Source organism: Lucilia sericata, unplaced genomic scaffold (assembly GCF_015586225.1).
Source record: "Lucilia sericata isolate MDLA Ls3-8-SP2 unplaced genomic scaffold, ASM1558622v1 Contig000019F_arrow, whole genome shotgun sequence".
Lineage (NCBI taxonomy): Eukaryota > Metazoa > Arthropoda > Insecta > Diptera > Calliphoridae > Lucilia > Lucilia sericata.
Window position 1 is genome coordinate 661,033 of NW_023994058.1, and position 26,568 is coordinate 687,600.

General features: G+C 29.9%; 5 protein-coding genes and 1 pseudogene across 12 annotated transcripts in view; 2 read left to right on the top strand and 4 right to left on the bottom strand.

Annotated features, from left to right (window-relative positions):
* The window catches only part of LOC119607438 (1-phosphatidylinositol 4,5-bisphosphate phosphodiesterase classes I and II), a 71,148-nt gene that overhangs the window by 21,182 nt on the left and 23,398 nt on the right, over window positions 1-26,568 (top strand). For 5 of the 8 annotated variants that reach the window (XM_037961371.1, XM_037961334.1, XM_037961389.1 and 2 more), the window contains 3 exons: window positions 68-115; window positions 5,555-6,065; window positions 24,475-24,621. In XM_037961371.1, coding sequence (XP_037817299.1) covers window positions 5,976-6,065; window positions 24,475-24,621 — 237 coding nt within the window. In that variant the 5' untranslated portion in view covers window positions 68-115; window positions 5,555-5,975. The remainder of the gene's footprint in view (window positions 1-67; window positions 116-5,554; window positions 6,066-24,474; window positions 24,622-26,568) is intronic. The other 3 variants (XM_037961329.1, XM_037961362.1, XM_037961353.1) reach the window with 1 other exon arrangement.
* On the bottom strand, window positions 6,109-12,070 carry LOC119607746 (transmembrane protease serine 9-like). The gene is given in 5 exon segments (XM_037961839.1): window positions 6,109-6,857; window positions 6,860-7,055; window positions 8,567-8,985; window positions 9,057-9,355; window positions 11,194-12,070. Coding segments are annotated over 5 exon segments (2,391 nt in total). The 5' UTR covers window positions 12,024-12,070; the 3' UTR covers window positions 6,109-6,210.
* Window positions 8,505-9,389, bottom strand: LOC119607506 (lectizyme). Its single transcript, XM_037961452.1, is given in 2 exon segments — window positions 8,505-9,000; window positions 9,003-9,389. Coding segments are annotated over 2 exon segments (804 nt in total). The 5' UTR covers window positions 9,355-9,389; the 3' UTR covers window positions 8,505-8,548.
* Window positions 15,587-16,517, bottom strand: LOC119607497 (lectizyme-like). The gene has a single exon (XM_037961441.1). The coding sequence runs from the start codon at window positions 16,467-16,469 to the stop codon at window positions 15,645-15,647; it is 825 nt and encodes a 274-aa protein (XP_037817369.1). The 5' UTR covers window positions 16,470-16,517; the 3' UTR covers window positions 15,587-15,644.
* On the bottom strand, window positions 16,741-17,672 carry LOC119607515 (annotated as a pseudogene).
* Window positions 20,747-21,753, top strand: LOC119607486 (trypsin II-P29). The gene has a single exon (XM_037961430.1). It carries the CDS (start codon window positions 20,810-20,812, stop codon window positions 21,659-21,661), a length of 852 nt encoding a protein of 283 aa, XP_037817358.1. The 5' UTR covers window positions 20,747-20,809; the 3' UTR covers window positions 21,662-21,753.

Here is a 26,568-nt window from a genome sequence, read left to right on the forward strand (position 1 = left end):
AGATACATTATTAAAATATGTTAAATTTTTTACTAACTTTGAATTTTTTTTATATGTATATTTTCAGGTGCTATTAAATATGAGCAATAAAATGATCTCACATAATTAAAATTTGGTATGATTACTATGAAAATTACAACTTTTTAACATTATAATATGCATTTTTGAATAACAACACGTTCAATCAATTGAACGCTTAAAATCCAAATAGAAATTATATTATTAGTCGTAAGTTTTACTTTGGAAACGTTTCTATTTGTATTGGGATTAATTTTTAAATGAAGTTATTTAATATTCAGAAACCCTTATTAAATAAACCTTAGTATTGACGTGAATGTGTGCGCCTAGAAAATAGCAATTTCATCGTCACTAAACTAAAGAGAATGTGGTTTTTAGATAAAAAAGAGACTAAGAAGACGACAAAAGCAAGACAAACAACAACGACTTGTAGGCTATTTTGCATATTCATTAATATGAATTGCGTGAACAACTAAAATAGCTGCATACATTCATACATACATACATATATGTATATTATTTTGCATATTTTTTGACAGCTAACTAAACACTGAAAACACAACAACAATAAACCTAGTGTTACAAAAAAAAAGCAATGACTTGTAAACACAAATTTACACACTCTTACACACACCCCAGCTACAGACATCCTTATTAGCATATCCAGCGTCAAGAAATGAAAAGAAAGAATAAAAAGACAATAGAAAAAATATTCAAAAACATAATCTTAAGTTTGTATTGTGTTAAACACAAATTCTAAACCGAAGTATTTATATTATCATAATAATCAATAAATCAATGAAGTGTGTTTGTTTATGGCAATGGGTGAGTGAATGCTCCTCTGTATGTGTGTAGTTATTTATAAATGAGAGAGTTGTTATTTTTTACACAACAGAATCAATAGAAGCTGTGACAAACAACCGACAACAATAATGTGGTACAAAACTGGAAAAATTGCAAATTAAAAATAAAAAGTCTATTCCTTTCCTGCTCTTGCTTTGTCGCTATTAATTTCGTTCATTTTATCATCGGACAAATATTTAATACAGTAGCAACTATACATATGTATGTATCTATTTACACCACCATTATTAGGAAAAGACGCATTTAACATTTTTAAATAATATGCAGGAGTTGAATGAAAACTTATTGAACATTTTCAGGAAATAAATGATAATATATGTTTCTGTTTCTGATTAATGTAGAATATATTATATGTAGAACCCGGAGTAAATGAGAACCTATAAAATGGGACTTTTTAGTACATATTCCTTCTACAAAAGATACTTTTTGAATTTTCTATAATATTGAATACAAACATAAAATTGAACATTCAGAGTTCGGACTCTGAATGTTCGGTAAATGATAATCTGTGGGAAAGGATTTTTGGTACTTTTTCGTTCTTTAATTGGTACTTTTTGGTTTTAATGCAATAATTAACGTAGATACATATAATCAGACATACATACATATATCCTGATGGAATGAAAATCTATAACATTGATTTTTTTGGTTCTTTTTCGCAGCGCCCTGATTGAATGAAAATCTATAAAAGAAGAATTTCTGGTACTTTTTCGTTATACAGCTGGTATATTGATTAATACACCATAGTGAAATGTATATAAGATTCGTCACAGCCTTCATTTGAAAATGTATTTTTTTTTTCGTTTCTAACATTTATTTAATAATATAAAATTTGCAAAAATCCACCTAAACGACGAAAAAATTTGCGAAATTATTTTCATGGCTGTATACTTCAACTTTACATCCATTACACTACATGTTAGGTACATTTAAATACCTTTAGCATAATAATTTTATCTAATTTGTACCTTTTAATTTATAAAAATTTCATTTAATGATAAATGTGTCATTAATTTTAAGGAAATAGAGCAAATTTTCTTTACGCATGAATGGACATAAATTTAACAAAATTGTGTTATCAAAACACGCTTTTTATGGTGGAATGTTCTTTTGTAAAAACAATTTAAAATGTTATCACATTTTTTCGTATTACTTTTTAAATTCGAAAAAAGTATTTCGAATTTTTTTTATTACCAAATATAATGTGACAAAATGTATCTTTTGCAAGATTTTACAAGTAGATGGAGAAAGCGATTGTAACAGAGCTGTACATCCCATTTAATTTACTCACATTGAAATGTTTAACAGATTAACAGTGGAATAACGATTTAATTTGCTTTGTTTTTAAGTATTTCGAATTTTTTTTATTACCAAATATAATGTGACAAAATGTATCTTTTGCAAGATTTTACAAGTAGATGGAGAAAGCGATTGTAACAGAGCTGTACATCCCATTTAATTTACTCACATTGAAATGTTTAACAGATTAACAGTGGAATAACGATTTAATTTGCTTTGTTTTTAATGAATTAGAGAGGTGAAACGTTATCTGGGCATTTTATAGTATGTACACCAAAACATTTTTTATTGACAGGTCAATCTTTTGTTAAAAGAAAAATTTATTTTGCACTAAGTTTATAAAACTAACATTTTAGTGGGCCACACTCAGTCCATTTCTTTAAAGATCTAAAGAAATTGTAGAAGAAACTTTATCAAAATATTGAGATTAGCGGCTACAGTACTTCAAAGAAGGAAGTAGTTGCGGTTTGTCACAAGCAATTTTTTAACATTCACTGCTCGTAACTTTGAAGAACATATTAAACATCGAATTCGCGAATCATATGAACCAAAGTATCATAAATTTAAATTTGTGCTAATTATCTCATTTTATTTTCCAAACAAGGAAATACTTGTGGATATAAGTCAGTTTCATTGAGTTATAAAGTGTTCTGGTTTTAACCATATGTACTGGATAACAGAAAAATAGTATCTCTTCTCAGATATTTCTATTTTAGTTTATTCTGTTACACTGTGTTATTTATTTTAAACCAATTTTTTATTTTGTGATTTCCTGGATTGTGCTTAAATAAATCAGTACCACAATTCAGTAACTTTTTAACTACAAAATTTTGTCGTTAATAGTAAAAATTTGTAAGTTAACAATAATTGCCGTTATGTGGTATTCTGAATTTTATTTCACCGATTTTCTTCCCTTAAACATAATCATTTGTTAGCGAAAATATCGGCAATGTCACGACAAATAAAAAGTTCACGTTAATAATTTTATATTTTAAAAATATTTCGATACAAAACTTTTGAGAATTTTTTCGATCTTTGTCGTTAAAATATTCTAATGTCGTTAAAAAGTTACAGAATTGAAAATTCGTTAATGCAACCGATATTTATCGTTACTTTACGATATCGATACAGAAATGATTTCTTTTTAAATCAAGACTAATAATCATAAAAAGTATATTTATGATATTTATTTTTGATAATACATATCTTTAAAGCAGAATAAATCGCTTAAAATGCAAGAACGTAAACATGTTATGTGTCATATCTAAATCATTGTGAAATCTAATATTAATATTTCGACAAAAGACCGGAATAAGCAAACAGAAAGCAAAAATACATTGAAAATCAACATTTTCATTAAAAATTAAACTAACTTTGTCCTTTAAAACGACTTGTTTCTTTTCGATATTTTAGATTCAGATACATAAATACATATGTTTGTATTTTTTATTTACAACTCATGTAATATTTTGTTAATATCTTAACACAAAAATGCTTTTTAATATTTTTTATGTCAAATTATATTCAGTGTACGTTTATTTTGGTGTCATTATACCATGATTTTTTAGAAAATGTAAATAGTATTATATTCAAAAAACTGTTTTATTATGAAAATCATATTGTGGTGATTTTATGTGCATGTTCGTATGTATGTATATTTACTTAAGAGGAGAAAATATAAAATGAAAAACAAATAAATGTTTTCTAACCTCCAAACAGTGGCACCTTTCTAAAAAAAAAATTGAAAAGGGAGAAAACTAGAAAGGAAAATCCGACACAGACGAACGACAGCACCTTCACATTTTTGACATCATTACAATTTCCTTTTTAGTACACTTGGAAAAATTTCAATATATACATACATTTGTATGTATGTAAATTTTACACAAATTATAATTATTAATTTATACAGACATATTTATGTTATTTATCAATGTGCATTTCGATTGATTTTATTTTGCAGGAAAATAGTTCAAATTTTATTTATTTTTTTTTTAATTTTCTCCGTTTCACTAACAATTGTATGAAATATTTAAGAATTTAAACATTTCTAAAGTTATTTTTTCTTTATATGTATTTAAAGCTGCCATTGCAAGAATGTATAAACAAAACCATTAGTTTGTCATGTCTAAGAATCTTGTTTTTATTATTATTTTTCTTACCGGAAATTGTTGTGGGAAGGCAGCAACAATAATATATTACATTAAGGATGACCAAAAAACTAAGCATATGTACTTAAACAAAATATAAACATATTTCAAACAAACAAACTAACATTTGATTTTAAATAAATTATCCTTGAATATGCCTCTTGCGACTTACACATATTAGTGTGGGTAACATGCAATCGCGTATATGTGTATTTGCAACTATAAGTATTTACGGATATTTTTTCTTTCCAGGACTCCCTTAGTAAATGTACATTTATTTCTAAGTATGAATATAAAAAATAATAGCACCAACAACATCATCACAAACACAACAATATATAAGAAAAAACAAAAAAGTATATTCATATAAACTATTACGAAATTAAGGATAAAAACATAATAAAATCACGGAAAAGCAATTTAAAGAAATTGTTGTTGTATACATTCACTTATACATCCAAACAATTCATAATACACATACGAACGCCACAAAACCAACAACTACATTACGTCAATGTAAACATTTTGATATTCTCCTCGGATGTATTTTACTTTTATATTTTTTATGATTAATTTTATTTTCTTTTTTGGTTCATTTTCAATTTTTCCATTATCATTTAAGTAATGTTGGCTGCCAGCTTGTTCTGGCAGTCGAAAGTGAAGCAGGTGAAGTAATTTTTCATTGTGACCAAGTATATATTTTGGGCATTTTAGTACGAGGATCTTTTCATTTTTCTTTAAAAGCACTCAAACACTGCGAGTGAATATTTTTATAGACATAAAGACATCGTTCATAATACAAAACTATTTTTTTTGTGGTATTTTCTTATGTTGTAAAAGATTTCATAGCCGTCCATGGAGATTTATTTCCCACTAGCACACAATCAAAATTGTCTTATCTCTTTAATCGGGCAAAAATTTTACTTTTGATAATTATATTCCTCAATACCAACACGACCGGAAATTGTAACTTATGAGATGCTGTCAATATTATTGAAAACACTTAAAAATTAATTAAAATTCAACGCGAACAACAACATCTTTACATCTTTTGTACTTTTGTGTACGGGCACTTTGTTTTCCTTTCAATTTAAACTTTTTCGTATTCAAAAAATTTCCAGAATTTTTAAAAGTCTATGTTATTTTGACTATAAAAAGAACAACAGAAATAATATTCACAGAAAATGCTAATTTGTTTCTATTTATTTTCGTTATCTTTACAGCTTCCATGAAAATTTCGTATTCCAAGGAAACGCCGACGACAACAAAAGTAACAACTAGAAAAATAGACAAAAGTAAAAAGTATCTATCTACAACATCATCACTACAAGAGAAACTTAAAGACATAAAAAGGCAAAACGATTAATGCATTTCAATTGTTTTGCAATAAACACGCGTTTTGGTTTCATTCATATTCGGGGCAACACTTTGTTCTTTCCGGCCGTAATGAGATGGAAACTGTGATGATGTGCAACACAGCAGTAAAATAGTTTCGTAATGTAGTTTTCTTAACTAGAAAATATTCCAAAAGTAAAACTACGTCAACAGCAAAAAAAAAAAAAATCAATAAAAAACTATTTTTATTTTATAAATTAGCGATTACAAGAATTGCAAAAGATTGGAATACATTTTTAAAAATACACAATGTTATCCTCTGGCACTTATGTATCCTCGGGACCCATAGAGGTTTCCCAAGCTATGCAGGATGGCGAAAAATTTATCAAATGGGACGATGTAAGTACAAATTTAATCATATAAAGAAAATAATTTATCCGCATATCCTTTATATAAATTTATTGTTAAGAATATTATTACTTAACAAAGATGTTTATTTATTGTTAAGTGTATTATTACTTTACAAAGATGTTTCTTATGAACTCTAATTAAAACTGGCAATAACCTCCTGGATCCAATCTATGTATGTAGAAACCTTAGTATACACAGAGGGATAAGTGGTAGTACATGGGATGTAACCCCATGATACAAGCCCAATAAGTTCAACACCATCAGAAGTTTTACGGACTAGTGGGCCACCAGAGTCACCATTGCACGAACCATCGGTTTTATTAGGGGTGAAAGAGCAAATATTACTGACGGGATCAACCTGTGCGCCCAGATTTGTAGGGAAAGCTTCTTTACATACTTCGTAACTAACGATATCAACATCCAAAGTTTCCAAAGTGTTGGGATTGATACCACTGCTGTTACGACCCCAACCGTATAATGTTGCCTTGTCAGTTTGTCCACATTTGCCAGATGGCAAGTTAATTTTAGCAACCCGCTTATTTAGAACGAAAGGTTCGGCTATATATATCAGAGCAATATCGTAAGGTTGAACTTCACCAACATATTTTTCATGAATAATCTGAACGTCTGTGTTAGGAACTTGGCGTATTTGGGCATTAGATTCGTCATTGCGATTATATAAACCAGCGACAACTTCAAAATTTGCGAAGGTCATGCAATGAGCAGCTGTCAGGACCCAGTGTTCGTCAATAATGCTACCACCGCAGAAATGAGAACCTTTTTTAGAGAAACCATATATGGAGCTGCTGCTTTTGGGGCTATGTTGCCGTTAACAATGCGGATTTTTGGGACAATCTTAGAATTAGCAGAGCTAACGAAGGCTACTGCTAAAGTAAGAACGATTAATAATTTCATGTCGTTTACTAAAATTGTTACACTGCAATTTTGATCAGTTAAGCAAGTGTTTTTATAGTAACACTTTTGTTTATTTTAACACTTACACTATTTAAACAGTGCTGCGCAGTGCACTATTTACTAAAGAAATATACAAATAGAAAACTTTTCTTATTAAAAATATAAAAACAAAACGTCAATTATTTCACTGTATATTATGTATGTTCCCGTACTCGTCAGGTTATATTTATTTATTTAATTCAACTAATTAAATGTACAGCTGAGTAAAATATAAGATGTATTAAAGCATGGTCCGAACTGTTTTTATTATGGCTTTGGATCTCGATTTTCATATACATTAATACATTTGGTTATTAAATGCAAAAAAACTATGTACTTCGTTCTAGAAAATTTCGAAATTTTCTAATTTATTTACAAAAATGCATAAAGTCACACAGAAATTCCAACATTTCATGTAAATCGATTCTAAAATGATAAAAACAAATAAAGGTAATTTCCAGCCGTATGAGGTTTATTTGCCTATAACTCAATCATTAAACGATATTTTCAACTGAATATAACTCAAGATTCAGAAGTCATTTTAAAGTTTTAAATAATGTTAATAATGTTAAGTTTCAATTCAATTGGAAACCTCTGTAAAACACCTAGGTTAGTACGTGTCCAATAGGGATACAACTATTGAAAGCATTGAAAAATATGAGAAAACTCGATATTATATGGCAGCACTATTTAAAATAGAGCAATTATTATATATTATCTTGAGGTAATCAGGATCACTTCTTCACATTCTATAAATTTTACAATCTTTTGAAAATGACAAAAAACAGTTCGGACTATACTTTACTATAAAACATTACCATTATAAAAACAATTATTAATATATAAATTTGAATTGATATAATATCAATTATATAAAATTAGTTTCCTCTTTATTTGATCAGCGGGTGTAGAAAAATCAAATAAATTGTGAACGACATGTGCTGATTTTTTTTAGATTTAATTACATTAAATTGTATATTATGAAATACGGGAACATACTTATTGTTAATTTTAAATATTACACTTATCAATTTAAGTTATAAGTACTGTCATATACTAACGACCGATTGAATTTAATTAGCCTGAAAGTGGACTCACCAATTCTAAAACAATACAAAAAATAAACGTTATGATATCACTAAGATTTTTTTGTTTTATATCGTTGTATGTCGTATTTTTTATTGTTATGTTTTTGTTTCGACAAAATATGACATACAACTATACAACGCCAATTGTGAATTGGACAATTGTTAAAATTTTCTCATTATATAAAAATCTGGCTCATTACCTTCAAAAAATTCCAAGAAATTACTGAAGATTTTAAAATTCTAGCAATATCTGCAGTTATCAATTCAAAATTTTTATTTTATCAAAGGCTTATAAAATAATTTTTTTTATTAAAATTTAGTTTTACATATAAAACTTTGAATATACATACATAAATATGGATTTTAATTTGAAATAGTGTGTAACTATAGTTCATTTCACATATTTATTTAATTTTCATATTTAAATACTTAGTTAGACATGTCTACATTATGAGCATTGAAATTATCAATAGTATTTTGAATCCAATCGTTGAAGGCCGAGGTCATGGTGTATACCGATGGGTATTTTGTTGTGGCACATGGAGTATATCCCCATGAAACAATACCAACAATTTCTGCACCAGAAGCAGTGTAACGTACCAAAGGACCGCCAGAGTCACCGTTACAAGCGCCATCCGTGGTGCCAGCAGTGTAGGAACAAATGTTAACGGGATCGATGGGAGCAGAGCTAGGCAAGGCAGATTTACATTGAGTATAACCAATGATATCAGCATCTAAGGTTTGCAAAGTGTTGGGCAAAACACCATAGTTGTCACGACCCCAACCGTATAATTTTCCCTTGCCAGTTTGTTCATACTTGCCAGAAGGCAAGTTAATCTTTCCAACGGGAGCAGAGCCATCACGAGCTAAAGCATTTAGGGTTCAGCAATATATATGAGACCAATATCATTGGGACCAACACCGCGGTAAGACTTGCCCAAAACTTGACGAATTTGAACGTCAGATTCATCGTTACGTTGATGTAAACCAGCAACAACTTGGAAATTGTTATAAATCAAGCAATGAGCAGCTGTCAATACCCAGTGTTCGTCAATAATACTGCCACCGCAGAAGTGGGAACCACTTTTTAAAGAAACAATGAAAGGAGCTTCTCCTTTCGCTGCTTGTTGGCCATTAGTGATGCGACCCTCTGGGAACCCAGGTTGAGGAATAAAATCAACACTGCCCGCACTAACGGTGGCTACTGCCAAAGCGAGTACAATTAATAACTTCATGCTATTTTTTATATTTGTAATACTATGATTTGATGTATGTTAGAACCAGTCTTTTTATACCAATATTTAAGTGCAATTTCTTTTTGTTTGATTTAACACTTTATATACATTTTTAATTTATTAGGGGGAAATATTGCACTTAAGGTTAATAATGAAGTATATATTTTGGTTAAGTGCAGTCATAAACTGCCATCCAATTTAATTTAATCAGTCAAAAAATGGACTTAAGTGTTGTTTTTGTAAAGCAAGAACTGTTGGTATATCTTTCGTTTGCCTTTTAGCTTGTCTATGAATATTTTTAATTTGTGGATTGCAATTAAATTGGAATGTAAGGTAAATGAAGTTATTGACCCTTAAAATGGAAATATTGCTATGTTTATCGAGGGACTATATTCTCTATCTAAAATAACACAATAGAGCAAAAAAACTGTTTATTTCGCTAGTTCGTAAAGATTTTTGAATTTTTTCTTCTGCAATATATTTTTACGACCATATTCTAAATAGTTATATAAAAATAATTTAAAATTTTGCATTACATTTTTGCAACATAATGAAGTAATAGAAACCAAATTGTTGCAAAAGCAACAGATTATAAGGTTTTGGACCAAAATCAATGTTATATGGTTAAAAACGGCAATAAAATTAATCAAATTAGTATCATAATGAGCGATATCTCGAAAACTATTAAACCGATTATAAATATTTTTGCGGATTAGTGTCCAGCAAGTCCAAATTAGTAAAAACTCTCGTTTTGCAACAGAAAATAATAGAGTTTGAAGCAATTTTTGGATAAGACAGAGAGTTTTGCATTCAGAATTTTTCTTTTTTTTTTTAAGATAGAGAAATTTAAAAATTGCTATAAAATTCCCAAAAAATAGTTTTTTTCTTTGAAATTATTGTCTTTGATGCGGGTTAGTTTGCTGGATATTTTGCCATCAAAATGTTATTTTCATGAAAATGACATATAGAGACTATTGAATATAGTCCCTCGATATTATATAAGTTAATTATATACATATGTATATGGGGAATTTCATATCAAGTGACCAAACCAATGTTAGTCCTATTAGAAAGTAGTGTGACCAAATTTTTCAACAAGATCGGTCAAAGTTTGACATTTTTGCCAAAGATGTGTTTCTACTTATCTATGTAACTTATAACCTATTGTTAGTAGCAAAAATTATTCAAAATAGTTTAGATAGATATTTCTACAATTTTTTGGAAAAAAATAATTTAAACGTTTTAAACAATTTTTGGTATTTTTTTTTTGCAATCAAAAAATCAAAGATATTTGTTTGATATTTATTTATCATTATTCAATAATCTAGACTATTGGTCATAGGCAGTTACAAATTTATACTTTTTATGTAGAAATTTTGAACTTTATAACTTTTTGAAAGTTTTAATTTCTAATAATATTTTGTCGATCCAACAAATAGACTATGAAAACTATTTACGGTCCATTCAAACGTCGAAAATAGCGGCAAAGACAAAATATAGATGAAATATACTTTTTGAATACAACCTTTCCCAACTGAATTTTCTATATTTTCCATCGCTTTTTCAATTCTCCCTATGGCAGGGTAGAAAAACTAATAAAAAATAAAACTATATGTTTTAGTTAAAATTTCTGAAAGCGTACTATTCTATAGGGTTTTTATCTTTAATTTCAGTTCTAAATAACATATATAATATATATATATTTATATATAGGTATCAGTTCGACCACAACTAATTTTTTGTCAAGTGTTAACTACTTATACAAAAACATAAAGAAAACAAACATTTTTACTTTATAACTTTCGTCGTCAAATTTATTTAAGTATCATTGTTAGCTCTTAATAGGGCATATCAACAACATTGAAATTATCAATAGTCTTTTGAATCCAATCGTTAAAGGCCGAGGTCATGGTGTATACAGATGGATATTTGGTAGATGCACAAGGAGTGTAACCCCAGGACACGATACCTACAATTTCGGCACCATCAGGTGTGTAACGTACCAATGGGCCACCAGAGTCACCATTGCAAGCACCATCGGTAGTGCCAGCAGTGTACGAGCAAATGTTAACAGGATCGATTGGAGCAGAGCTGGGCAATGCAGCTTTACATTGCGTGTAACCAATGATATCAGCATCCAAAGTTTGCAAAGTGTTGGGTAATGCACCAGAGTTGTCACGTCCCCAACCATACAATTTGCCCTTTCCTGTTTGGGAATATTTACCAGAAGGCAAGTTAATCTTTGCAACGGTAGCAGAGCCATCACGAGCCAATGTTTTTAAGTCAAAAGGTTCAGCAATATAGATAAGGCCAATATCATAGGGTCCAACATTTCCGCCATACTTTTCATGAGCAATTTGGAAGGATTTGCTGGGGACTTTACGAATTTGGACATCAGACTCATCGTTACGTTGATGGAGACCGGCAACAACCTCAAAGCTACTATAGATCAAGCAATGACCAGCAGTCACGACCCAATGTTCATCTATAATGCTGCCTCCGCAAAAATGTGAACCGGCTTTTAAAGAGACAATAAAAGGAGCCTCTCCTTTGGCAGCTTCATGACCATTAATAATACGGCCCTCTGGAAATCCGGGTTTGACAATCGAATCCAAGCTAGCTGCGCTAACTGTGGCCACCACCAAAGCTAGTACAATTAATAACTTCATTTTGTTTGGAATTGTTGTATTATTATGATTTTTTATTTTGTTGCCACTCTTTTTATATAAAATTCTTTAAATTCTCATGTCGTCGGTTTTAACCACTCGACACAGTTTCGTTTCATTTTATCTCGATATCATTGGAATATTGCAATACATATATAATTTTTTGTGAAGTGTGTCCATCCATAAACATAAATATTATTAGATTAGGTGCTGTTTGTTTATTTTTTTGCCACTTTTTCATTTATTTTGTTTATATTTTTTTTAATGTGGTAGATGTATTTATAACATACAACTGTAAATCATCGTTTAATATTAAGTTACCAGAAATAATAAGGGCATTCATGAAACACGAGTGCAAACTTGTACTTTTGCACAAGTGGTTATCTGAAGTTCAAATAGGCGATCAAATGCACCAGTGTTGTGGAAGTAAAATTCCATACAATTTGTGACAAATTCAATGTAAAATCGAAAATGCACAGATTTCACAGTTTGCGAGGCTTTTGAACGTTTATATGAAACTCCTTAATATTTTTTGTTATGCCAATAAGGAAAAATTTAAAAAATGCGCTTATTTTCCATCCACTCCTACACCTAAGTAACGTCAATACCTTAACCGATAAAATTATTTATTTTGGGTTTGTAGTTTATTTTGCTTTTGCTATTGCATTGAAAAATCTACTTAATTTATAACTTAATAATTTGTTACATATTCAATATATACATACATTATTAATATTACACATGGCTGACTACCTCAAAATGTTTAGAATGGCTATTTTGTTTATTGCTGAATTCTTCGTTATTTTATGACTTTATTTGTATTAGTGGTCTTTATCATTTTTTCAAATTGATCAGATTTTTATTCTATTTTTTATTTTCATTTGCCACTGATAAATAATTTTAAAATAATTCTTTATCAAATTGATTTATGATTGGCAAAATATTAGGTACAGTTTGAGAGTCACTCGAATTTGATTGTGATAATCGCACTCAGTTAAATTTCTAAAACACTACAAATTGTCGGTGTCTTTAAATTTTGAGTGGTTACAAGTAGTTATATGTATTAATTAATCGGTCATGGGAAACCATACATAATTCTCTGTTGTGTTATAGAGAAATATATTAATTATCATAGGTTTATCGGCATTAACTCATTGTAAAATTGTATGCATTTATTTAGCATAGAACTTTAATAACACTGTTAATAACATGTTTAAATTACGTGAATATAAATACAATTAGTTAAGCTTTATTAAAATTCGTTTAAGTCAAATGTTAAAAAGGATTTCGGATGAAAAAAAGCATTGCAGACGAGATTTAAAAAAAAAATTAAATTAATTTTCGTTAAGGTATCAAAAGCGATTATATTCAATGTAATTCACTAAAGAGATTTAATACATATAAGCGATTTCTTGTCAAGTGACCCAACTCAAAAAAATCGATTTGGATGTAATTTGCACCAAAGATAGTACTATTGGATAGTTCAACATTTTGGTCATACAGGGTTTTTTCAAATGAGTGTAACTTTTAATCTATTGGTCCTAGCAAAAATTGTCCAAAGGAGTTAAGATATATATTTCTGCCATGTTTCCAAAAAATCTTCATCCAAATCGATTTTTTAGTTGGGTCACTTGATACGAAATTGCCCATATGAAAATCCAAACTATAATCTTTTGCTATTTCCTATTTTTTAAACTGTGCGTTAATATAATCGAATTTTATTATTACGTGTATATTAGTCAAATTGAAAACCATTACGGTTAAAACTGTTTATAAAAATAATGTTTCAAATAATTCAAAGTATACATTAGGGCGAGACTAAAATAATAATAAGGAATATACATAAAATAGAGTGGAAACTATTCATGGGTATATAGGTTTAATAATATGATCTAAAGTATTAAATGCGGAATATTAACACGAACATATGGACATAGATTAATCATCAAACAGTTACAGAGGAACCAAGAAATTGCTACGTATTTTAGGGATACTGGCCTCAGCAATAAAAAACTAGCAAATAGTTTAAAGGGAACAATAACTCGAAAATTTACATCGATGATAATTAATACTGCAGATTTGTGATTTTTTGGGCAAATTTAGTTGCCCAAAAATTTAAATACTTGGGCACTTCCCATCTCTGATAGGAATTATCGAGCACAATAAGAATATATTTTTGAATTTAGCCAAACACCTCCAAAATCTTGATATACGGGCAATAAACCGGATTTTCGTACCTTTAAGCACTTATAAATCCGACATATAGCTGATTCTCATCCGATTTTAAGTCGAGTACGGTTCCTATATAAAACATATTTAAACATGGAAAACGGTGCTGTTTAAATGCACCGTTTATATTTTTGAATCTAATTGAGATTTGAATTGAAATTTTTTTTAGAAGATCAAAAATTAACTTTGCTAAACAAAAATAATTACCATGGTTACATTTGGATCAAATTGTACCTAATATTTACAAAATTAATAAATTTTTTATACAAACTTTAGTTTTAGAAACTCAAGAAACATAATATGTGTAATAAAATCTTTATTTATTAACAAAGCTTAATGAAATTTTCAACGTTTTTTAAATTTGTCTTTCTAAATAATAAAGCCCAAAAATTGTATTTTTTTAAATTTTACCCATAGTATCCACATTTCTCTCTAGGCTCAGATAATACTTTGGGGATAAATAGGAATCATATCAAGGCTTCCAAAACAGCTTTCAGTTTTCTGATCCCATCTATGGGATTTTAGAACATGTGGCCCAAACTTGAAATTTTTATAAAAATAGGTCAAATTCGGAAGGACGTAGGAGCGAGATATTTAAAAAATAGGACATATTTTTTATACCAAGGTATTTTCCATAAAGATACCTTTCAGAAAAACATAAAATTGTTATGTTTTTAAAGAAAGTTTGTTTTTAACAAGAAAAGAGTGTAAGCACTTTTTGCTCCAAAAAAATGGCGTAAATCTACCATTTTTATTTTATTTTTGGATCATAGCAGATGGGAAAGCAAAAAATGGTACGCGTTTAAAAATTTAACTTGTCTCAGGTAACCTACTTTGAGCCCCCATAGCGCCGCTACTGGAGTATTTGTGTGATCCATTTTCATAACTTGAACTCGAATACTCCTTGGCTACGTCCGTCTAAAATTTTATTCCGATCAGACTAGCTGTTTAGAAATGCCAGATTAATTTCCAAAAAATGTCCATTCTGCTCCACTGTGCAATGTTAGTATAAATAACCTTCATATGAATGAACTTTGTATTGCAAACATACTACATTTTTATCAATGCTACCGTTTATAAAATTTTGCAAATTCATCTTATGTTTTCATTGTCATTATCATAATTTATAATTCTAACTTTCCTTTTCCAATATTCTATTGCTTTAATGCAACAAAATCTTGATGATAAAACTTTAAACCCAAAAATTTTTAAAACAATTTAATTGGTAGGAAACTGAGTGGGAACCCTTTCAAAAACATTATTTATATATTATTTCACTTTTTTAAAAATGATGTTTCGCAGGTTTTAATAAAAGATATATTTTTATGGGTGTAACCTTTTTGAGTTAATTTTTTTTATTATATAATTAAAATTTAATACCGGATTAAATACAATTTAGTGCAAAACGTAGTAAGCGTTTTGGATCTTGGCAACCCATTCAATGTAGGCGGAAACGCGGGTGTAGATAGAAGGCAAGTTAGCCAAACCGCAGGGAATGTAACCCCAGGAAACAATACCAATCAACTCAGAGGGAGCACCTTCACGTTCAATCACCAAGGGGCCACCAGAGTCACCGTTGCAAGCAGAAATACCTTTTTGCATAGAGTCGGAGCAAATGTTGGTCTCATGAATGGGAGCATCTTCAGGCAAAGCAGCCTTGCAGGCATTGAATTCAACAATTTCGGATTCGACAGTTTGCAAAATCTTGGAACCAGTTAAAACGAAGGCTTTAGGTTGACCCCAACCGTACAAATGAGTTTCACCAGAATGGATTTCTTCAACAGCGGGCAAGGAGGCAGGTTGAACGTATTGGTTGTATTCCAAAGGTTCTGAAAGATGCAAAATGGCAATATCGTAGGGACCAACACCACCGGTATACTTTTCGTGGACCTTTCCCCAATCGACTTCGCGAGATTGGGTCTTGTTGTCAATATTCAAGCGTTCGTGTAAGCCGGCAACAACACCCATACCAACGGGATTACTGATGCAATGAGCAGCAGTCAATACCCAATCCTTGGCAATGATGGTACCACCACAAATGTGGGAATGGTTGGTAGTTCTGCTCAATGATACAATGTAAGGAGCTGAATGAGGAACAGCGTCATGGCCTTTGATGACAAAGCCGGTCGAGAAGCTAGGAATAAGCTTCTGAGCGATATTCGAAACGGTACCAGCTTGGGCGCAAGCCACCAAAACAGCGAGAACTACTAAAACCTTCATGTTGTGTAAATTAACAAACACTTACTAATTAATTTTAAAATTATCCGCTCTATTTATATTGAACGAAATGTTGAATGAAAAAATCTTAAAGAAATCATCGATTACGATCAATGGCGCATATAATAAATAATAATTTACAATCGATTATCGTCATTGCTATTAGTAAGCAGTTTACCACCGCATATTATCTAACATCGTAGAGTGGTGGGTACAATAGAACGCGTGCGATTAGCTTTATTTCGAGGGAAAATTTAGCACAAGAAACTAGAACTTTGATTGTTTAGATATTGTTGTTTTTTTTTATTAAATTTATAATTTGAGAGATGGACAAATATGTATTACATTAATGAAGAACGTAATAAGCATTCATAACTTTAGCAATCCAATCGATATAAGCTGAAACACGTGTGTATACTGAAGGTTTGTTTGCAAGACCACAAGGAATGACGCCCCATGATACAACACCTACTAACTCAGCGGGAGCACCTTCTGTTTCGATAACCAAAGGACCACCGGAATCACCATTGCAAGCAGAAATACCAGCGTTGTATGAATCGGAACAGATATTATTTAGTATCGGCCAATTTTGAGTTATCGTTCATAAGTTCCTTGCATGATTCCCAGTTAATGATTTGAGTATTGACAGTTTGTAAAGTCTTGGCGGAAGCGAAATTGAAAGCCTTAGTTTGACCCCAACCATAGAGAGTGGCATTGCCTGCGGGAATCTCTTCGCGAGCTGGTAAAGTAGCTGGTTGAACATATTCATTGAATTCGAATGGCTGTGAGACGTGGAGTACAGCAATGTCATAAGGTCCTACACTGCCACCATAAGATTCATGTACTTTGCCAAAATCAACAACTCTTTGTTGTGTGGCTTCATTCAATTCACCGCGAACATGGAGACCAGCTACTACGCCCATACCCACTGGATTTACAGTAATACAATGAGCAGCAGTTACAATCCATTCCTTGTTGACAATAGTGCCACCACAATTATGGGCACTAGTTGTATTTAAAGTCAATGAGATTATGTAGGGAGCAGAGTGGGGTTCAGCATCATGACCCTTGATAACACGTCCCTCAGGAACGAAATTTCCGGCATAAGCAGCACTGACGGCAAGAGCACACAAAACTATGAGGACCTTCATGATTGATTTATGATTGACCGAAGACGACACTGAACTCTTTGGGGAATGTGTGAAGCTTTTATAGTTATTTTACGATTAGAATTTACAAAAAAAAAACGTGAGAATACTTAAGATAATAATAAAAAAATTAACAGTATTAAAGACACGAGTATTTCTCTTTATCAAATACAGTATTAATCTATTATCTTTTTAATTAAAATTCATAAAATCGTTGTAGTGGCCTTCTTTTCCTTCGCATTATGTTTATAACTTAAACCCTGAAGTAGAAAAACTAAAACATAGATAAGTAATTCGTGATATGATGAAAATCTAAGAAACTAAGTGAACACATGGTTGCAAAATTATATGTGAAAATAGCAACAATGTAATTGCGCTATAAGTCATCTTAATATTTCTAAAAAATAACGTAGTCTCTTTTTCAAACACTTCTTGCTCAAAAAAGTCTTACAGACTTGATGTGAGGCCAGAGTTCACAAGGCATTTAAGTGTTGATTGATGGTATAAAAGTTGCTTTGATTCGATAAGTATGAGCAAACAAACCAAAAAAACATATAGACATACATAGATATTAAGATTTGTGTATTTTACAAAATGTTTGGTAATCAAATTTAAAAGTTACATAACAATTACAAATGACACTCAATATAATCCTTGAATATATGAAGATATAAATATTGTACGAAATAGAGAATTTTTATAACCCAATATACAATTTCAGACCGCAGTAATATTTGAAAACACCTACTTTTAGTTGAAGACGTAGTAAAACTTTAGTGGAATGTTAGTAAACAAGTAATAGCTACTTTTTACAAAAACTAAAGTTTTTATTAAAAGTTCAATGATTTACGAATAAACTTTTTTAATGCCTGCGAAAAGTTTCGAACATATTTACCAATTATACAAAAAAATATTTTTTAAATGAATATGAAATAATAAGAAAGCGCAGTAATAAATGTGCATTATGTGTGTATAGAGAGGTAGTAGAATGACTAAGAATAAAAACCTTGAAGTTTCTTGTAATGTATTTTCCCCCATAGTCAAGGTGAATTATTTTTTGTTGTTTTTTTTTTCATTCCTTATTGTTGTTAATGTTACTGCTTCTATTATTATTGTCAATGTTGCTGTTGCTTGTTTATTTTGTTTAACTACGCACATATGGGTTGTATTCCTAGAACTACATATATTTAAAAGCAGGAGCAGGAGTGGCAGCATATAACATTTTAGTGCTTATGCTACATAAACGTAATAATAAATAACTCTTTAATCAAGGACGTAAGAAGGTCAACCAATATAAACTTTTCAAAAACATATAAACATACACGCACATAAATACCCAACATACTCATAGATACATTAATGTATGTTTATAAGGGACTATTTTTGCATTCAATAGCATTGAGTAACTACTCATACATTCATTCTCATACATATGGTCCTTTATCCTGCTATTGATAATATCTAGAGCAGCGGTGGAGGGGTTTGTAAATTATGAGAAAATTGCGGTTAAATGCGTATAATGTTTGAGGACGTACACATGCAGAGAAATATTGAACAATCATTGAAGTGGACAAATTGGCAATTTATTGGTAAGTTAACCAGTTAACAGCAGTGGTAAAGTTACTGTAATTGTAAAGTAGCGGTTATTTTTTGTTTTGTATATGTTTGAATATAATGTAATAATGGATAATATATTAGGCATTAGATCATATCATGTGAATTTGGAGATAATTCGAAAAATTTTCAATGATGGAATATATAAAAATAAGGTATTTGATTCCAAAAATAATGTTCTTTAATTGTACGTTTTGCCTGATTCGGTAGCTACATTCAAAAAAATGCATTAATTTTTTTATTTAAAGATATTGATAAAATAAATTAATTTCAAGAAAAGTTTTGATTAAAATAATTTGTTAATGGAATTTTTTGTTAAAATTAGAGACAAAAAATAGCCTTTGCTTTGATAGCAAATTCAAAACTAATTGAAGTTTCTATCAATTTTAATTTAATTATATCTTTCTAGCACTATTAGAAAATTGCGACAAGCTAGAAAAAAACTATCTTTAATATGTAAATACATATGGAACAATAATTTTATATAAATTTTTCTTTAATTATAACATTGGGTTAAAGACCTACTATGGGTTAATTTTAATAAAGTTTTAGCAATATTATGTATATGAGGTCATTATAAAAAAGGCTCGCCAGACAAAGGACTATTGGTAGCAATAGCACCAACATTTTTTGGAGAAGACTAAATAAAATCTATTTAAGTTCGACATGCAAAAACGTAATCAAATGTTTTTCATTACGATTACTGTGTGTGTAGCTGGCCATCGTTCACGGTAACCGTGAGTATATCGAAAGTGATAAGAAGCCCTTAGTCTGTTGTTGTATGGACACAAGTCGTAAATTTTCTTACTTTTTTATTTTTTAATTTCCAACATGCGATAATTTTTCATAAGTAAATCTAATCAATTGAAAAAAAACGCTCAAACGAAATTGTTTTAACTAACAAGAGAACGTTTAGATGGAAATTAAAGGAATTAAAAGTTTTAACGATATTTGATACTCAAGACGAATTTGATGTTTATGTATATATGTATGGCAAAATAAAAATCAGATTTTATATAAGTTTGGCCTCCGGTAGGTTAGTTGCCACCTGAGAAACTGGTAAAGGAGTCCTGTTATAGGCATAGGTGTATGTCTTCGGATTTGATGTATATACATCCTCCTTTCAAGCTAACTAACGAACTATATAAGTTTTCGTATTTGTGCCTTCTTTTAAGAAATTCGATTTGCAGCAGATTTATAAATACATATTGTATTACAATATATATTTTAACTAATTATTACAAGTTTTTTAAAGAAATTTTCAAACATTAAATAATAATATCGTTTATGTTTGAAGAGCTCCAGTAATTTGTGTAATATTTAACAAATTACAATTCTCAAGTTATGGCTAATATTCGAAAATCAATTAAGTCTTTAAAATCTCTGACTATAGCACATGCCACTCCTCTCTTGATTTTAAAAAGGTAACAGTAATATATTATACTCTTATTTTTAACTCTTTTGTCGACCATGTGTTTGTGTATTTGTGTGAGGTTTTGTTTAGGCAAACCTATAAAATACCAAAGAATGATACAAAAGAACTCATAGTTTCGATATTGATTGCTAAGAATTTGGGCGAAAATGAAAGTTGCGTGTTTGGTTGTACTCTTGGCTGCTGTCGCCTGTGCCAGCCCTTCCGGTTTGGCAGAAACCTTAAAAAGTAGAATTATCTCCAGACCACCTGTAGAAGTAAGTCCTTTCATTATTGGTGGCGAAAATGCCACTGAAAAGTCTGCTCCCTACTTGGTATCTTTGAGCATTTCCTCCATTGCTTATGCTCACAGTTGCGCTGGTACTATCATTGGCAAGGAATGGGTTTTGACTGCTGCCCATTGTGTCCAAGAAATGAAAGAATTGGCTGGTGATATTGTTGGTTTGCCAGTTTATGCCGGTTTAACCGACCGCAACAATTTGACCGAAGCTCAAGTCGTTACTGTCGATTTTGCTTTCAATCACAAGCAATTTACTGGTTTGGAAGGCTCCGATGATATTGCCTTGTTGCATGTCTCCCCCAGTTTTGAATTCAGTTCCAAGGTAAAACAAGCCGCTTTGCCCTACAAAAACGAAGTTTACAACAATGAAACATCTGCCAACTATGGTTGGGGTTTGGATGATCCCGAGGGTGTTTTGTTCGTCAACAACTTGCAAGTTGCCAAATCTGAAATCTTGAGCCAAGAAGAGTGCAAAGAATCTTTGCCCTCGGATGCTCCCCTTACCAGCAAACACATTTGCGTTAAAGTAGCTGCCTGTTACGGTGATGGTGGTTCCCCTTTGGTTGTCGAACGTCCCGGTAATGTTGCTGAATTAGCTGGCATCACCTCTTGGGGTTACTTGCCATGTGGCTACAACAATCGTCCCACAGTTTACACCGCTGTTTCCCAGTATGTTGATTGGATCGCAGAAGTTCAATGGGCTTATTATGTTTTGCATTAAAATCAATGCCGTAAATTATTTACTCATTTAAACAAATAAACATTTAAAAGAGAGGAGAAACACCTCAAGAAAAAAAAAGTAAGAAAATCAAATCTTATCTTGTTTTATTTCCCCCGTTAAATTATAAGGCGTCACAAATTAATTTATCACTAACCAGATTGCTAACGCAGCGATGAGTTTCAGTAGCAACTATCTTAATATTTATTGCATTGCGATAACAGAGGCGGATTATTTTCAAGAAATTTAATTGGAAACAAATTGCAAATACGAAGTAGGCAAAATAGGTTTAATAATACTCTACTCCTAGGATTACATATGTATGTATGCATGTATGTACATATATATGTATATTTTAGGTATAATTTATAACGTTTATTGAATTATTAATAGTTTAAAATGCTCTAGTTATTTATGAGTTTTAATTGAAAAAATCGAATAAATCGCGCGCCTAACGATTGGAATAATCTTGTTTGCTTATTTTCCTTATTCTTATTAGTTTGTATAAATATGTATTGATATTGTATAACCATTTTTTACAAGATCATTACGTATTTGACCGCTCAAAACCACTTAGGTTATTAATAAATTTATAAAGCATCTAACTAAATAAGTTAAATGTTAAATATAAAATTGTGCAATTTATAGTACATATTAGGTAATTCTCGGATTTTATAAGTAGAAGTAGTTAGTTACCAATTCGTGTACTTAAGTTCTATATGTTCTCAAACATAGTGTAGGGTAAATAGCACAAAGTTCCTTTTACTTAGAATTCTTTTTTAGTCAAGTAGAAAATGAGCTACTAAATCATTATTATATTGTATGTTTTTATATTATATTTTTATTACTTTTATGGGAATTATAAATTCTTCGAAATATTGTTGTTATTGTTGTTAAATACATAAATATTTATATTGCTAAAATTAGAAAAGCGTGTGTTTTTCTTGTTTTTTCAGCGGAAGCAAAAAAATCAAGTGTCAACATGTTTTTTGTAAAAAGTTGTGAATGAGATTAATAAATTTTGGGTTTTTACCAAACATATTGTTATTACAAAGTATGTGTTTAAGTGGTGGGCCAAACAAAGATAAATATTTTGTAAAGAATTTTCATTTTTTTCATTGAAATCATCATTATTTTCACGTACTTTTTAACAACAACATCATTATCATCAACAGCCAATAAACCAACTGGAGATTGTAATAATAAACACAATATGTGCAAAAATTCACACACATACACAAACAACTATATAATATAATGACCTTAAATGAAAAATTATTTCAAAATTAACAGAAAATAAAATGTAAGCATGTGAAACAAAAATGGAAATACTATCCGTGTAGCTTATTTGTGTATCTGTATTTCTTTGGTATTTCATATCCGTTTCCATTTCACAGCACACGCCCTAGAGCAAATTAATAAAGCATATGAGTGCAAATAAACACCTTGTCGGAGACAAAAAATTAAAGGAACAACTTTATGAGACGGAAAATCGATATTATTTGACACAATTTTACAACAAAAGGGGAAAATCTTATTTACTTAATTTTTAATTATGTTTTAAAAACCTGTCATTGAATTTTTCGAACACACAAATATTTCTGTAATAGAATGAGAATTATTAAAGTATATAGTGTCTGTTTTGTTGGGAAATTTAAGGTCAAAGTTAAACTTTTAGACGTTATAAATATGCGGATTTTTTATTTAAATCTGCTTAAATAATTTTGTGAACTGGTTCTCACTTTATCAATTCTATAACAAGCTATAATAGAAAAGGTTCCTTTAGAATCGATTGTTTCTTGACAAAATAAGTTAATTCTACAACAGGTTGAAACAGCAACAAGTAAAATAAAAAGAACAAATTTAGAGAGTTTCCATTCAAATGAAAAAAGTGTTCTACAAACGGCTCCAAACAGGTGTAGGGATTAAAATTTTGAAAATCGTTGTTAACAAATATTGACTTTTGGTCAATGAAATTCATTTCTGAGCCATCAGGCGTTGGTAATATTGAATATAAATATTCCTGAAAGTACTTAAATTGTTTACAAACCAGAAAATTATAGCACTACTCCCCTAGTAATGAGTTTAAAATCTGTATTTATGATTGTGTATGTTACTTCATTATGTAACTTATTCAATCAATTGCTAGTGAATTTGTTCCCAAAATTGCGCATGCATAATGATATAATTTGCATATTTGCCAATGAATGGATGTTTGTTGTCATATAAATTTTAACATTCTATTCGTACAAGATAGTGTATATCTGCAATCATAGTTGGTATTGTTATGGTATCGCACCGAGTAGAATTAGAATGTTAACCCAATACATTGTAAACCCAATTACATAAGAGCCCCTAACTATCCAACATACTTACGTATGTATGTATGTATATGTATCATGATACATAAGAGTATCTTATAATGTCAAGGGTTACGGTTATAATACAAGTACTTCTTCATATCACAAGTAATGACAATGAAATCAATTTAAAAATTGAAGGATTGGTTGATTCAATTTATGGAAATGCTTTTATCGATAATCAAAACTATTGTATAGTAATCGATTTAAATTCGAATTTTATAATAAGGAAACAAATTTGTTAAGTGTGTGCAAAAAATCTTTTTTTTTTAATACAAGTTGTTTATACATACATATGTAGGGTTCTTTATTTTATTACAGAAATTCTTAAAAGTGTTAATATTTCCTTTTTTTTTGCTTATTTGTTTGTTCTATTTTCGTATGCAAAATTTCTTTTTTATATAAATATTTATACAACTTTCAATATAAAAATGTTATTTAAATTTGCCTTTTTAGGACTCTTGCATGGGCGTGCCAGTAACTATGCGAGTGGATCCTTGTGGTTTCTTTTTACTATGGGTTGATCAAAATAATGAAATGGATATATTGGATATATCCACAATTAGAGATGTACGAACTGGACAATATGCCAAAAAACCAAAGGTAAGTGAATAAAGATATTTATATAGAAACTATATTTTTTTAATTAAACAAAAATTGTATTCTGAAAGTCTAAACCAATACTATACAAAATTGTATTCTTTTGATTCTCAGTAGTAATCGCAAAACACACCCGATTTATTAATAAGGTATACAGTCAAATCTAGAGAAAGAAATTAGAAGTTAAACTGTTGTACGTGTGCATGTTCTTAAATGAAAATTGTTTTCACAATTTTTTTATAAATGTACGACAAAGTGAACATTTCTAAAACGAGTCTAAACGAATACAAGAAGGTACAGACTGGCGAACGCTTAGACAACAAACAAATCCTGACAAGATAAAGAGTGAAAATAATTGTAGTCGTACATTCAACAACATTCTAAGTATTTAGTTATTCAAGAAATTAATCATTTTAAGCCATGAAATAGCGTTTCACCCACTCATTTGACAATCTTGTATTTTTTTGTGTACATACATATCTGCTGCTTGATGTCAATCTCACAACTACAAACTTTTCTACATTCGAATTATTAAAGCTAAATTACTGTTTTATTAATGTAGAAGACAAACTTCCCTGGGGATAATAAAATGATAATGCGCAACAAAAATAAAAACATGAATTTTACTATTACAACTCAATTAAAAAAATAAAATTCAGCAAATAAAATTCACATAGGAAATGAAAACACGCAAAACACAGATGTACAAAATCTGTTGTTTATACCATTTAAAGTTGGAAAATAAAAACAAAACACACAAATAAAAACATTAAACAAACTAGAAAAATGAAGGAAATTAATTATAACATTAATATCATACTCTTCGTCATCATCAACAGCAAACACAAAAAATAACAACAACTAAGTATCAGCAACATCATCATTACTTTATCATTGAAATAATGTTGATACCATTAAAAGTACAAAATTAAATTTTTCTCTTTCGTCCACCGTCCGTCTAGCATCTAAAGTCATCATTTTTGTTTCTATTTTAAATGTTGTACATAAAAGAGGATTAGAGAGATTGTTTTCTAAAACACAATGATAGCTTGTTTTTTTTGCAGCCGTTTAACTCTTTTATTAAATGCGAAATTTAATACATTCAACTCATTGGCAAGGACCTTGAAGAGCGAGAAATTTAAACATTTTATTACATAAATTATTAGAATTAACTTGAATGACTAAATGAGAGAACTTGCCGCTTGAAAACGTTGAATATTGTTTCACTTTCACTTATAACAAAGGCCAAACAACCATTTAACAGTCAGCCTACTAATTGTTTAAACGTTGAAATTTTCGTAATTTTTCCGTAATTGTTTCTTTGTGAATTTGAAGGAGGAAAAGAAAGTATTGTTTAAAATTGTCTATATTTAGCACAAAAAAGTAGGCAACATTTTTTGTATGGTACATAATTTAAAACAACATTGAATTTTAGTTAACTGAAATCACTTTTATTTAATGATTTTATTACGTAAATTATATTTGTTTTCCTGTCGCTCGTCGTCAGTCCTCACTTGTGCTACTTATTAAATGTGTTGCAAATACAAATTTTCTATTTTTAGAATGACAACAGGTTAGCAACTCATTATTTTTAAAGATGTTTTTGCTACGAGAATAGTATAATTAATAGTATATTTTAGGATGAAAAGAAGTAATAAAAATATAACCATTTCGTTTTTTATCCCTTTAAAGCAAAATTTTTTCGTTTTGAAATTCTCAAAAACCCAGGACTAACTCAAAAATATGCTCTAAAAAAGTGCATTTTTAGAGCATATTTTTGATTTCCTTGTTAATCAATTAACATTTTAACTTAAAGGGAAGTAAACTTTTTGCTACTTCCAAGGTTTTTTTACCTCAATTAATATTTATGTAAGGATCAACAAGAACTATAGGCATGAAATGGGTTCTTAGTCCTTTTATGGCAAACTGGCTTTATAAAAGTGTAATTAG